This window comes from Colletotrichum fioriniae, assembly GCF_027942845.1.
Source record: "Colletotrichum fioriniae strain IMI 355084 chromosome Unknown scaffold_4, whole genome shotgun sequence".
NCBI lineage: Eukaryota > Fungi > Ascomycota > Sordariomycetes > Glomerellales > Glomerellaceae > Colletotrichum > Colletotrichum fioriniae.
In genome coordinates this window covers 1,428,415-1,442,441 of record NW_027076840.1, presented here as the reverse complement: position 1 = coordinate 1,442,441, position 14,027 = coordinate 1,428,415, and the positions used below count along the sequence as shown (strand labels likewise).

General features: G+C 54.4%; 3 protein-coding genes across 3 annotated transcripts; 2 read left to right on the top strand and 1 right to left on the bottom strand.

The window, feature by feature from the left end:
• Positions 1-1,023: 1,023 nt before the first annotated feature.
• Positions 1,024-1,887, top strand: N0V96_004243 (uncharacterized protein; the record flags this gene model as incomplete). The annotated part of the gene is made up of 1 exon (XM_053188306.2): positions 1,024-1,887. One exon carries the CDS (start codon positions 1,024-1,026, stop codon positions 1,885-1,887), a length of 864 nt encoding a protein of 287 aa, XP_053054268.1.
• A 1,973-nt stretch (positions 1,888-3,860) lies between these two features.
• ILV2 (Acetolactate synthase, mitochondrial) lies at positions 3,861-6,255 on the top strand (the record flags this gene model as incomplete). The annotated part of the gene is made up of 5 exons (XM_053188305.1): positions 3,861-4,024; positions 4,140-4,232; positions 4,317-4,384; positions 4,451-6,142; positions 6,197-6,255. The coding sequence occupies 5 exons, from the start codon at positions 3,861-3,863 to the stop codon at positions 6,253-6,255; spliced, it is 2,076 nt and encodes a 691-aa protein (XP_053054267.1).
• A 2,867-nt stretch (positions 6,256-9,122) lies between these two features.
• On the bottom strand, positions 9,123-11,000 carry N0V96_004241 (uncharacterized protein; the record flags this gene model as incomplete). The annotated part of the gene is made up of 1 exon (XM_065757060.1): positions 9,123-11,000. The coding sequence occupies one exon, from the start codon at positions 10,998-11,000 to the stop codon at positions 9,123-9,125; it is 1,878 nt and encodes a 625-aa protein (XP_065614273.1).
• Between the last annotated feature and the right edge of the window lie 3,027 nt (positions 11,001-14,027).

The window sequence follows — 14,027 nt, the reverse complement described above, 5'->3', positions numbered from 1 at the left end:
CGCCGACGACAGATCAGATGCCGAGTCTACGTGAAGGCATCGTGAACCGCCCGTGCAGACGCAAATGCGACCAACAGAGCTAATTATGGAGGCCGGCGCCGTCAGCCACCACGACTCCAACTCCCATTCGCTGGGTGGGCTAGCAAAGGGCAAGCTACCTTATCACAAAGGCTGTGCTGCAGGAGCTGGAGGTAGCACCACCAACAAAATCAAGCCTACAGAGTCCAGAGTAGAGCACACAGTACCGTCTCTTCGGGGAAGAGCTGCTGCGGAATGAAGGCCCCAGCCTTACAAGCCCCCCAAGCCTGATTCTGCTAAGCTGCAGGTAAGCAACGAAAAGAGTGAGCCTAAGCGGAGATCCAAGACATGACCAATCCCGACCCCAACGGGCACTGGGGCACCCGTGCTGAGGTGCAGTTTGCTCTCGTGGCATTGGCACTGGCGTCGTTGGCGTCCCTCAGCTCATAGCCAGAAATGAGAGAGCAAGAGACAAGCAGCAAGACAAGGACGGTGAGGTGACAACAGCAACAAGCCCAAATGGATACCACCAGGCTCGGGCCAGCCCTGAGGCGCCGAGAGGCGTTCAGCTCCTTCACTTCTTTTTATTGAAGCTCATTCCCAGCTTATCCGGCGTAGGTCATTCTGCTTTCCTCCCTCGTCCTACTTCTCACCTCCCTTGATCATACAAGTTCGCTCCTCTCCATCATAGTATCATTCAGGTAGACACCGATCACCTATTTCCGACGATCCGACTTCCAACCTCACTATCATACCAGAAGTTGTCTTCAATACCTTGGGGTAGCTTCTTTACGGTACTTAGAACCGAGGCTGCCGGTTACCGAATCAATCTCCCCAATCAGGAAGCTGCCAAACCCCATCGACAGTTCGTCACACAGCACCACGTCGTCTCCCGATACTCTGGGGCCGGCACTTGAGAACCCACTCCGAACCGCTGTCAATCCCACCTTCAACGGACCCCCGTCCCGGCAGTCATTTGCAACACCCCATAAAAACCCGGGCAATATGCGTTCATTCCAAGCCGCCCCAGCGCTTGTTGCGTTTCTCTTCGCGGCCGCGGCCTCGGCCCTTTCGCCGGCGAGACTGCATTGCCTTCGGTCACGGAATTCCGAGCTGGCTAGATTGGCGGCCTGTGGCGAACCTGGATCCGTGGCCCACTGCATAGAGATGCTCGTGGACGACTTTACACAGACTGATCTGGAGAGATGCTACATCAATGCTGGTTGCGACTTTGCCGAAGCCGTGATTGAGTCGCAGTGGACTCTGGACAGGTGTGACAACAGCGGCAGCGCCCCTGCGGAACTGCGCAAACGCCATGTCACCGTCTTCGCGCGTCAGACTACAGAGGCGACTGCGGCAGCCGCCGAGACGGCCACGGGTACATCCACCGGCACGGCAACGTATTCCAAGCTCACGTGCTCTACCACGACGACCAAGGCGACCACACAATGCCCCGTTGTCTCAACTGGCGTGCAGAAGGGCAAAACTCTCAAGGAAGGCTGCTTCCCGACACAGGTGGTGTACGGAACATGCGCGGCGGGTCTGCTTTGCAAGAACGATAACTCGGGCAACCCTTCGTGCAAGGTCCTGGATAACACTGTCTACCCGGGCGGCATCGCTGTAGCGCTCTTCTTCGCCGTAGCCATCACAGGCTCCATTGCGTGGATCACGTTTCTCTGCTGCAAGGAGAGGAAGCAGAAGAAGCGCAACGCGGCGAGAGTGCAGGCCGCCATGGACGCAAAGATGGCGGCCAAGCGACAGCCAGCTGTGCAAGTTCACGATTCGGACAACCAGCCTCTCATGTCGCATGGGCAACCGGCTGCTGCATATGAAGCGCACGGTCCATTTGGCGACCACAACCGGATGTAAGGCGGAGATGCGGATGGGTTATGGATTGCGAGGGGGGGATGAAGGATCAAGCCTCGACCGAAAGGCGTGTGTTGGTCGGGGATGGAGGCGTAAAGAGCAGTCGTGGTTCAAGATACCTAGGGCGCATCAAGGTTTTTGGGATGAGGCATGAGCCAATGAGTAAACAAAAATTCAAGTCACCATCAATTCATTTGAGATGCCTCGTCAATGGCTGACTGTGCTGTCAAGCTGACCCTGCATAAAAGTGATTAGTTGCTCTAGTATGCGACCGGGACAGACCGGATGAGGGGGGACCGGGATCCGAACTCAATCGGCCGGCCGCTATTCAACATTCATACAACGAACTACTGTCAAGACTACGGCGGTTGACGGCCACGTTTTTGCGAATTGCTGACTTGGGAGGAGACTAATTAGTGCTGGACGGATCCGGCCAAACGGGCATCGTGTGATGCGGTTTTTTAGTGGCGGCAGCTCCCATGTCTCGCGATTCTCTGGGGTTGGAGCCGTTTTCTGACAGCTGCAAGCCTGCAAAACCCCGGATCCGTGACTGGACCGCATGCGACGTGCAGTAGACCTTGGCATGTCAGGGTTGTGGATGTTGTTGACCAAACATGAGATGAAATGTAGCGTGGCAGCATAGTGCAATACTAAGGATTGGGATGCCAGGATAATGGTCTAAGGTACCTAAGGACTCTTGATAACACAGGAGACATAGGTGGTGAACAAACAAGGTAGAGAGACTGCGGTGGTTTGTTGGCTCGGATCGATAGGAAAAGATAGGGGACCTCGGGAGTGGCTTCTCAGGTTTTGTGGAGGATTTTGTGGGAGAGTGCGCAAGTGTGACTCTTTGCACTTCACGACTGCAACTGCGTGGATGATGAACCATTTCTGGGGCAGGGAAAGCGTGGAAACGGTCGCAGATGTCGGGTGTTTGCTCCGCCCACTTTCCTCGGTCTGGCATTCGGGCATTCAAGGTCGGGGAGGCACGAGGGAGACCGGAATGGAGGACAGAAACAGTGTGGAGAACAAGGTAGAGAACCAATCAAGAATGAGTCATAATGAGGTTGAGTCAGCAGAGGTGGCTGGCCGTTCAATCGACTGCAGTTTCCGTTATTGCTAGGTATCGTTCTTCCGTGCTTTATAGCTGCCGGTAGGAAGTTAAGGTACTGCAAGAAGGTACGGAGTACATACGAAGGAAGGAAGCAAACATGGGAGGAAGGCGGTAAAGATGCAGCAACTGCAGCAACGCGGGAAGGAGCAGTCAATGGGAGGGAAGGTCACGCCGATATCGCCACCCCAGATTGGACATGAGGCCCGTGCCCCTCCCCCGATGGGCAACGCTTGTTCGTTCTCGCCCCCGTCGTGGCCCGTCCTGCGCCCTTCCAGCCAGTCACCGGCCGGCTACCCCACACCTCGACAGCCGATAATTTTTTTTGGTTTTTTCCCTGGCTCCGAAACAGCAGCCGCGCCTCTCCACCACTGCTTCTCTGCGTTCTTGGTGCCAAACTGTGTGAGAAGAGAGGGACAGAGAGACTACCCGAAAGTAAAGAGAAAGAGAGACAGCGGTGACTCTTCTACACAGAGTTAAACCCCGGTGTGCGGCGTACCTGTCTACTACCTGTCTATTATCCTTACACTACCAACTCGTGTCTGTGCCCGGCCCCCAATTCCCAATCTCGAATTTGACATCTGCTGCTCTAATTTGCCAAAACCTTGTGACTGGGCTTTCTTTCCCTTCCCTCCTCCTACTCTCCTCCTTCCCTCTCCCAATTGACTCCGCGATCTCTGCAACCTCCATCCCCCTTGCGATCGTCCAATTCGACGAGCCGCTCCCCCGCTCGCTGTCTGTTCCTCTCTGCTCTCTCCTCAGAGACATTGACGAAACATCACACCGAGTGATCCCTTCTTCACTTCTTTTCTTCCACTTTGTTTCCTCTCTTCCTCCCCGGTTCCTCTCCACTCCACCGCCCATCATGATGCTCCGAACCCGCCACGCCGCTCGCGCCCTCAAGGCCGTCTCAAGAGCGAGCGCTCCCCGTAACCTCACCACCTCGTCCGCCGTCGCCGCCATTCAGGCCACCAAGAAGGTCCCTTCCGGCGTGAGGACACAGGCTACCTCTGCCACCTCGCCCGCCCCGTAAGCTTCTTTCTACCCGTCCTCCCGTTGACCGGGGAAACTGCACAGCTACTTGACAAGACGAAGCTGGTGATCACGAAACATTTGACTAACGACTCTGTTTTTCCAATTGCAGTGAGGTTCGAGACACGCCCGCACCCGCCTTCAATGCCGACAAGAGCCATGTCCAACCTCTTCAGCGCTCTACCGGCCCGGAGATGGACGAGTCGTACGTAGCCCCTCGTCGCCAATTATAGCCACCGCCATTTTCGGTCTGTTGGAAGCGCGCGGGAAAGCTTACGGTGTAACACAGGTTCATTGGCAAGACTGGAGGAGAAATCTTCCACGAGATGATGTTGAGACAGGGCGTGAAGCACATCTGTACGTGACTCAACTGCGTATATCAAGATGGCATCACAGAGACGTGTGGCTGACCGTGACTCACAGTTGGATACCCCGGAGGTGCCATTCTCCCCGTCTTCGACGCCATCTACAACTCAAAACACTTCGACTTTATTCTCCCCAAGCACGAGCAGGGCGCCGGCCACATGGCTGAGGGCTACGCCCGCGCCTCAGGCAAGTGCGGTGTCGTCCTCGTCACCTCCGGCCCCGGCGCGACCAACGTCATTACCCCGATGCAGGATGCCCTCTCCGACGGTACCCCTATGGTCGTCTTCTGCGGTCAGGTCGTCACCTCCGCCATTGGCAGTGATGCTTTCCAGGAGGCCGATGTCACTGGTATCTCCCGCGCCTGCACAAAGTGGAACGTCATGGTCAAGAACATTGCCGAGCTCCCCCGCCGTATCAACGAAGCTTTCGAAATCGCCACCAGCGGTCGCCCCGGTCCCGTCCTGGTCGATCTTCCCAAGGATGTCACCGCCGGTGTCCTGAGGAGAGCTATCCCCACCGAAACCTCCCTGCCTTCTCTCCCGAGCGCCGCCTCAAGAGCCGCCATGGCCCTGCTCCAGAAGCAGCTTGAGCAGTCCATCAAGCGTGTTGCCGACCTCGTCAACATCGCCAAGAAGCCCATCATCTACGCTGGTCAGGGTATTGCCCAGTCTGAGGGTGGCCCCGAGATCCTCAAGGAGCTTGCCGACAAGTTCTCCATCCCCGTCACCACCACCCTTCACGGTCTCGGCTCCTTCGACGAGCTTGACGAGAAGTCCCTTCACATGCTTGGTATGCACGGTTCCGCCTATGCCAACATGGCCATCCAGCAGGCCGACCTCATCATCGCCCTCGGTGCCCGTTTCGACGATCGTGTCACCCTCAACGTCGCCAAGTTCGCGCCTGGCGCCAAGGCTGCCGCTGCCGAGGGCCGCGGTGGTATCGTTCACTTCGAGATCATGCCCAAGAACATCAACAAGGTTGTCCAAGCCACCGAGGCTGTCGAGGGTGACGTCGCCACCAACCTTCGCACTTTGATTCCCCACCTGAAGCCCAAGACGATGGAGGACCGTAAGGAATGGTTCGGCAAGATTAGAGAGTGGAAGGCAAAGTGGCCCATGTCCGACTATGAGAAGGCGGAGCGCTCCGGCCTCATCAAGCCCCAGACTCTCATTGAGGAGCTCAGCAACCTGACTGCCGACCGCAAGGAGACGACCATCATCGCCACCGGTGTCGGTCAGCACCAGATGTGGACCGCTCAGCACTTCCGCTGGAGACACCCCAGAACCATGGTCACCTCTGGTGGCTTGGGTACCATGGGATACGGTCTCCCCGCCGCCATTGGTGCCAAGGTCGCCAAGCCCGACGCTCTCGTTATCGACATCGACGGCGACGCCTCTTTCAACATGACCCTCACCGAGCTTTCCACCGCTGCGCAGTTCAACATTGGCGTCAAGGTCATTGTCCTGAACAACGAGGAGCAGGGTATGGTTACGCAATGGCAGAACCTCTTCTACGAGGATCGTTACGCCCACACCCATCAGCAGAACCCCGACTTCATGAAGCTGGCGGATGCCATGGGTGTCCAGCACCGCAGAGTGAGCAAGCCTGACGAGGTTGTCGACGCTCTCAAGTGGCTCATCAACTCTGACGGCCCCGCCTTCCTTGAGGTCGTCACCGACAAGAAGGTTCCTGTCCTGCCCATGGTGCCTTCTGGATCAGCTCTCCACGAGTTCCTGACATGGGACGGAGGTTAGTATTCCCCATCTCCTGACTTGTGTAAGCTCGATACTAATTCCCTGACAGAAAAGGATAAGAAGCGCCGCGAGCTGATGCGCGAGAGAACGCGTGGTCTCCACGGCTAAATAACTAGCACTCGCAGCTCTTTCTTGTTATCTAATCTTTCCACATTGGAGGCGTCCATGCATATTGCTCTCTCATCTTATACCACCAGGCTTTGTTGGGTTCTCTTTGGCCATAACGAGATCTCCTTCCTAGGCAGAAAAGTCCTTCCATTGGGATCAGGGATTTTACCTACTACGGGCGACTGTATCGCAGGTTTCGCCCGGAACAAAACAAGTTCAAAATCAAAACAAAAATCTAAAAAGTGCTTTATCGCAGCATTTTCCGTAGTCTGGGGGGCTTCATTTCGGGCATTCACACCAAAAATCGACCGTCACGGAGTTGGGTTAGTTTACCTCGACCTTGTCAAGAGAATGTACATATATCAAAGCTTCACGAGTTGAATGTTGAAAAGTTTTTTTTTGCACCTCATCTCAATCATACGTCTCCAAGCTCCAAGCGTGATGTAGGAATTGTGAACCTAGCTAATGATAACCCGGAGTTTGCCGGTCGTAATAATGTCTACCAGCAGCGGTAGGCCGCTACATTGTTAAGGCTCACTCGCCATCGAGAGATTCGACCTGTTTCTTGTGTGTGATATTATTAACAAACTGTAAACTAGATTTCTCATTTTTCATTTTCGAGAAGAGCAGTCTTTTGCATAAGGCAACTTCGCGATGAGAAGGGCTTTTTGCCGAGGACCACCATGTACTTTATATTCTTTGAAAAGCCGTTTAGTCCATGCCACGACTAAGATTCTATGTAGCCTTTTCCAGCTTAGCTGTAGAAGGATGATCAGTCGCATGAAAGGGTTCCTCTCGGGGCGGATGGCTTTAATGCACTTGAGATCCCGAGAAAGCTTCCTGAGATGGGCAGTCGTTCTCGGGCGCATCTCGTCCTTCTAAATTTTGCATATTTTCCCCTTGGGTGCCCCGCGGCTATAGCTGAGGCTTATGTATGTTTTGTGCGTGATGTTGCTGGCTCACCGATGAACTGTACCGTTAGTACTCGGTTCCTCGTTTGTGGGAAGTTGAAATCTCATCTACAATCCATTGGAACCTTGTTCAATTTCCAGCCGGAAGGTTGTTAGGACAAAGAGGACAGGTTCAAGATGGTCGGTTGTGGCAAGGAAGGGAATGCTCGACGACGACGGTGCCGACGACTACTACCACTTGGCCTATCAGGAAGCTTTTGAGCTTTGAAACCATTGTATCAATCAAAAAGAATTGAAACTTCATGTGGGGAGAGGAAATAGCCATATGTTCCTTACTTTTAGGGGTTTCTTGATGTGCATGGGGTAAAGATGTAGGCGTTTATGCGCGAAAAAAAAGGTCCCTCTTCAATGTTGGACGATGTTTTTTTTTTTTTTTTTGAAGTGCTATATTGAGATAACGACAGTAAGAGGAATAGTATAATATAGAGGCATCCGTACACAGCGCAGCGCAGATCCTGTGAGTTCGCTTTAATAATCAGCCTAAATGACACTGTCAGCCCATGTATAACTCTTCTGCTGCCAAGATAAGTAGCTTGGGTTACTTGACAAAGTCCCGTCAAAGTTGTATGTCATCGTATGAACGATCATTACGAAAGTGCGTAGAGCTCAACACCAACGACGCAGCAGGAACTAGAGCTCGCTCGGCTGTTTTAAAGTAGGAAATTATGTCTACCTAACCAACTTTGTTTTTCGATATCTCTCATGTCCTGGTAGATAAGAAAATCTCCACGGGGAATATGTCGAGAACAAAACTCCACGATGATGACTAGGCCTTGAAATCCACGAGATACATGATCATTACCAGGACTTACTATCTCAATGTAAGTGAACTGGCAAGTCCGCCCAGCCCAATTTTACAAAGAAGAACGCACAGGTTGCTCTGGACATCGACGACTTGAATTTCATCTGGGTTTTGGTTCATTCTCAAGTCATGGTAACCTACTAGCCTTTAAATAGCGTTAGGTATCAATCGAAGCTACATATGTATCTGTCAATGGCAAGCATTGCCGAAAACAGAAATGTTTCAGGGAATGAGATTCTGTGTCACAGTCTGATAGTAACTAATAAAGTTACACTTTTGGGACCTAATTACCGTACATTCTTCCCACCAGGGACAGACAGCGCAGACTCTGTTATACTGGTCCTTAAATGTGATAAATGTGCGGCGGAGAGGACAGCATGGCTCCTGAAATTTTTGCATCATCTCGAGCCTCGCATGGATATGTAGCTGCTCTTGTTTCAAAAGCATACTTTTGCAGGTCTGACATGGTTTACGTCATGCGTGAGGAAGAAGAAGCCTTCATGCCGACTGGCACCATCATTCAAGTGCCTCACCATTCTTGAATTGCCTTGACGCTGAGGCAACTCACAAAGTTACATTCCTCAATATGGGTGACGTGAAAGCCAATCACAGCAGAGGTGAGTAGTAGCAAAGGTAGACGCCGATACGAGGTACCTATAACCTCGAGGGAACCAGAAGAAGAGAAGGTTGAAGAGAGATAACTCCAGTTGAATTTATCTATATGGTATTTCCATCAAAGAACGCCCAGACGTCATCATAATCATCATCTAGTCAGAGCCGCCGTCGGATGTCAACAAAGCGATGTAAGTGGGTAAGCCACTTCCCACGCTTCTCTAGCGTCTTCGGCAACCCCGAAATGTCCAACCCAGTATAGCGAAGAAAGCTCATTGGGGGTATCTTGTAGTCTATAGTTTCCGATCCCGACCCCAAAACTAACAAAGAAATGCAAAAGGAAACATGTCTATGAAGCTGCGCCTCCACCCATGCATTCATGTCATGTAAAGCGTTAGGTAAATACACATCATCTGGAATGATTCGTATGAACAAAGAAAAATAGAATAGTGGAAATGGCGCAGAGGCAATCGTCGCTTGTCTCAGATCCACCCAGGTAAAGCCGCCTTCTCCTCGACCGGTGACGTGACGGGCGACGAACGGCCACGACGCTTGAGGCGCAGGTTCTCGAGGCTCCTCATGCCCCACGAGCGGGGACGTTTCGCGGCGGCGGCGGTGGTGGCAGAGGTGGATTGAGGGACCTGGAGCAAGGGGCCGAAGCTGCTGTCGTGGTCTTCGGTAGGTTGCGGCGAGGGTGTGAGGTGGCGCGCAAAGTCGCCGAAAGACCGTCTTTGATGCTGCTGTTGCTGTTGAGATGTAGTAGCATCGATCCAGGGGTAGATGGGGTTTTGCTGCAGCATATTCGTCGTCGCCTTGCTACCCGGCATAAACATGGGGTCAAAGAGCTGCTCGTCCTCTGGCGGGCCCAGCACGACGTCCGTAGACCAGGCGTCGCGCTCGGGGATGACGAGAGGGGTACCCGGGTGCGGGTAGGCTAGGGAATCCGGCTCCTCGGGAATCGAGCGCGGCGGCGGGTGCGAGACGGTGGCGAGCTTAACGGGGAAGAGGCTACGGCGGAGGGCGAACATGGTCATCGCCGACAGCGGCTGCTCTTCATGCTGCTGCTGCTGGCCGCTTCCGCAGACGACATCGCGGAGCTCGCCGTGGTTCCTCCCTTCGCCTGCGAGCGGGCAGCGGGACCGGACGGGCCGCGTTGCTTCGCCAGGGAACTCCGGGGCCGGGTGCTCAGGGGAGGAGAAGCACGTCTGGCCCAGCGTCCACGCGGCGTGGAGGATGCGCGGCACGTCGGCGAGGTGGCGGCACTCGAGGAGCTTCTTCAGGTCGCCCGAGGAGCGGGGTTGCCAGCGGAGTTGGTTGCGCGCGGCTTTATCCCAGAGGGCGTGCTTCCACTCGTCTTTGAGGGAGCGCTGGCGGAGGAGGTTCTGCATCTGGTGGTAGTATGTCCACTCTGACGAGACGCCGAGGTTGTTGTTGCAGCTGCCGCTGGTGTTGTTGATGGTGCTGCTGCGCTTGTCAAAGTGGCTGGCGAGGTGATCAAAGTAGGCGTCAGCCGTCTTGGGCGCCTCGCTGTCGTCGGCGGCCTCGAGGACTTCTTTACAGCCGATGAAGCCGCAGGCGAATACGACTTGTGCGCAGAGGCCAACCTTGACCTGTTCTGCTGCCGCAACCGCCGCGGCGGGAGGGTACGCCGCCTCGCCCTGGTGATGGTCGAGCTTGACGTGGGCGATGTAGGCCTTTTCAAAGTCAAAGATCATGCGGCAGTTGCCCTGCGGGCAGACCCAGATGCAGTCGGTATTGTGGAAGTTCTGGAGGTGCTTCTTGAAGTCGCTCTTCCTGCCGAAGCCGACGTAGACGTCGTGGACGGCGCACATGGGACACTCGATGGGCTTGCGGCCGGCGACGGTAGCCGAGGACGGGGACCTCATGCTGGCCGCAGCCTTTTTCTCGCGTGACGGTGTTGAGGAGAGGTGCTCGCTGATGTGGTGATCCTGCCACTCGGAGCCTGATAGGGAGGGTGTCACGGAGGGCGACATCAGGAACGGAGCGTCCACGGCGTCGACCCAGGAGGCGGCTGCAGCAGTGCCGCCGGGCTGCTGGCTGAAATAGCTCCCCGATAGGGAGGCAGCCTCTGAGCCGCACAAGGACGCGTCGGAGCTGCTCCAGGGGCCGGCGCTGTTTGTGAGTGATGGCGCGCTGTTGTTGCTACCAAAGGTTGAGGTAGAAAGGGCCGAGTTCCTCGCCGGAGCGTCCATGTGGTGAGGGTTTGGGTGGTGGTGCTGGGGCGGAGGTCGGAGGGATGTGTAGTTGCTGCCGCTGATGTTTCGGAGGGTTGTTTCTAAGCTTCCGGAGCCGTACCGGCCGGCGAGATCGCACAAAGTTCGGACGTCTTCTGGTGACATGTTTGACGGGCTCCTGGTGGGATACATGATGTGCTCACGGTTCAGTCGCTGTGAGACTGATGATGGTATCTATCGTTGCATGAAGCGTGGGATAGCGTATTAGAGATGGTTGAAGGCGTAGTTGGTGTTGCTGTCCTCAGCTAGAGAATGAACGAGTAGACGGAAAGACTTAGATTTGATAGAAGGGTGGGCGAAGTGCGAGATGGGGGGTGGTTGTTATGTAGTGAATGCGGACTCAAACGTGATGCGAGTACGTATTAGCGGGCGGGAACGTATGACAAGATCCGAATGGCAAAGGAAAAAAAAAAGAAATGCGCCAAGACTAGGCACGAAAGAACAGCGATTCGACATTTGTATGCCAGCCCTCTGTCTTGCCAAGTCAAGACAACCCGTCACCCCATCAAAGAAGGCCACGAGGAGGAGACCAAGTCGAGCATGGCCAAGTCAGGTTGGGAGCCTCCAAGAGAACGCCAGCGACAGACCAATAGAGGGGAGGCTCAACTACCTAAGGGGGGAATGGCGCTGTCTGACGAGTGGCGACTAGTTCGTTCGCTGAGCGTTCTAGTGGACTTCTCGAAGTGCGTAGGTGTAAGGATATGTGTGAGTACGTGTGTCTAAGTGGTTGTTGTCTTGCGCTTCTTTTCGCATTAGCGCGGGCGCAGGGCTCAGGACTGAGGCCGTTTTGGAGCAACGGTGAAGCAACTCCTTCCTGCATGGGGGGTCTTGGGTGGCTATTTAGTAATAATGGTGATGGCGGGTTACATTCCTGGATGAGGATCCAATCAGCCTCAGCCTGACTCTAGGAAGCTCTCTGGGGATTGGGGAATAGGGTCTCTCAGTTCCCGTCATTCGACGCACTCGCTGCGAAGGAGGTGCTCTCGCATAGGTAGAGAGGGAGCTCATTGTTTACAATAACACTCGTTACTGTGGCCCACAACTTTTTGCCAAACTTGAACCAAGCTTTCTAGAACAAATCGGATCTTCGAGAACCTGATTCCCATGGAGGGAGTTGAGCGACGGCTCGACTTCAAGCGTCCTGGTCCAAGGACCAACCGGGGTAAGCGGCAGCACGGGAAATGGAACAAGAAACGCTGATCCCAACCCGTTCCGATGCCGCCTCCCCCCTCTTTTCTTTTCGCAAGCCATCATCTGCGCATATCCCATAGTCAACCAGTGACGGCCTCTCTCGACGAACCAAATCGCAGCAGAGCCGCCTGCCTCGAGAAGGAACCCACGCCCTTGTTCGTCATGTCCGGATGACAGGTGCAGGTGGAGCAAAAAGAAAAGACACACAGAGGCAGGGGGAGAGGAGGGAGAGAGTCAAGAGAGACCAAAAACCAGTGTAACGATGACCACTGACAGCCTGATAGGACGCACTCGAGTTCTGGCGGGGCTGTGTAGCGCCCAGCTGGGCGAAGGAAGTGGAAAGCCAAGACCGTTAGCGGCCTTCTAGAATGACGCTAGAACAAAGGATCTGCGTGACTGTGTTTTTGGCTTGTGATGGCGATGGTGAGATTGGGTGTGGGTTGGTGTGGTTGGTGATTCGGCAAGGGTGACGTTTCCCCCTAGTCGAGAGCATGAATAGACATCTCTTGGACTGGATGGGGTTTGAATTCCATCAACGAAGAACCTAACCGGTTGTCGCCAGACGTGGTGTCAGTGTCGCGTCGTTGTCGTTGCCATGGGGCCAGCTTCTGGTCCGTGGTCAATATTACAGTCTCGCGTCTTCCGCAGCCGAAGCCCCGGGACGATCCAAAGGATGTCTCTCAACTGGTCCTCTACCCGAGTCTTTGTCCTCCTTCCGACGACGCCAAAGACTCCCCGCCAGAAAGATTCCTTTGTTGAGTCCGCGTGGTGAATCTGAGCCCTAAGAGTGAACTCGACTCAAGGCTCAAGAGAGGGGACGATCTGCTATCCCAAAACTTCATAGACTGGGTTGGTGAGTTTTTAGTCGCGTGCTGCCTCACCCTTCTTCAAGGCTGAAATGCCAACGAACGATTGCTTTCCCCTCCAGATGTCAGGCATGTGGCACCTGTTGGTGAGGCATTCGTCTCGAAGACGATGGAAATAACCAGCCAGCCACATCGTACATGCCACATGCTGTACCGGATACGGCCGTTTGAAGGAAGGGTTTCCCCTCAGTTCGTTTCTCGGGCGTTGAAAACTGACGATGCCACCTGCGTCAGCGGAGAGCCCGACTGCCATCGGTGCTTCAGCCGTCATTCGCCATTCGACTGGGGAGCTGCCATAGGATTCCAGTGGATGGAGGAGTGTGCGGAAGGGGGAGAGGAGGAGAAGGCTGCCCGCTCGCTTGGTTGCCTGACACAACATGAGATGGGCTTGCCCCCAAAGTCACAACAATTGGTTCGCCCAAGAGGACGTGGGCTCAAATGATTAGGCGAGTGATCTTCCTCACCGTCGGCAAGCCCCGTCCAATCCCATGGCGATGTCCACGGGGCACTGAGATGAGGTGAAGGAAGTGGAAAAAAAACCAAGACGGCCAAACCCAGCTCACCCTCGAGGGTAGGATTGCAGCGTCTCATCGGATGTCACACAACATTACCACGAACAGCCAGAGCAGATCACCGATCTGACCTTATCCATTCCCTTCGCTGCTCTCATATTGATGTGCCTTCCATCTCAACACAACACTAACGAAAAGCAGATGAGCAAAAGCAGTTGTCAAACCTTGCTTTTCTAAGAAAACACATCCCAAAAAGTGATGAGTGCCTCACGTTCCCCAAGCCAGAAGAAAGTGCCTCCACCTACCTGCAAAAGTAATGCTCACCACCTTGTTGGAACTCTCCGTCCCAAAACCATCTAGCCCCTCGCCTCATCATCACATACGGTCCGACACGGAGACGAACTCAGCCAAACTTCTTCACATCAACTCGAACACAAAGCCGCGTGTCCCTTTCTCCCCCTTCCGTCCATCGTCTATCCCCAAAGACCCCCAAGAGAACCGTGTTGCTCTACGTCCTCTCAAGGGTCCCGTTGCCGTAAATATGTATTGCCTTAACTCTGTTC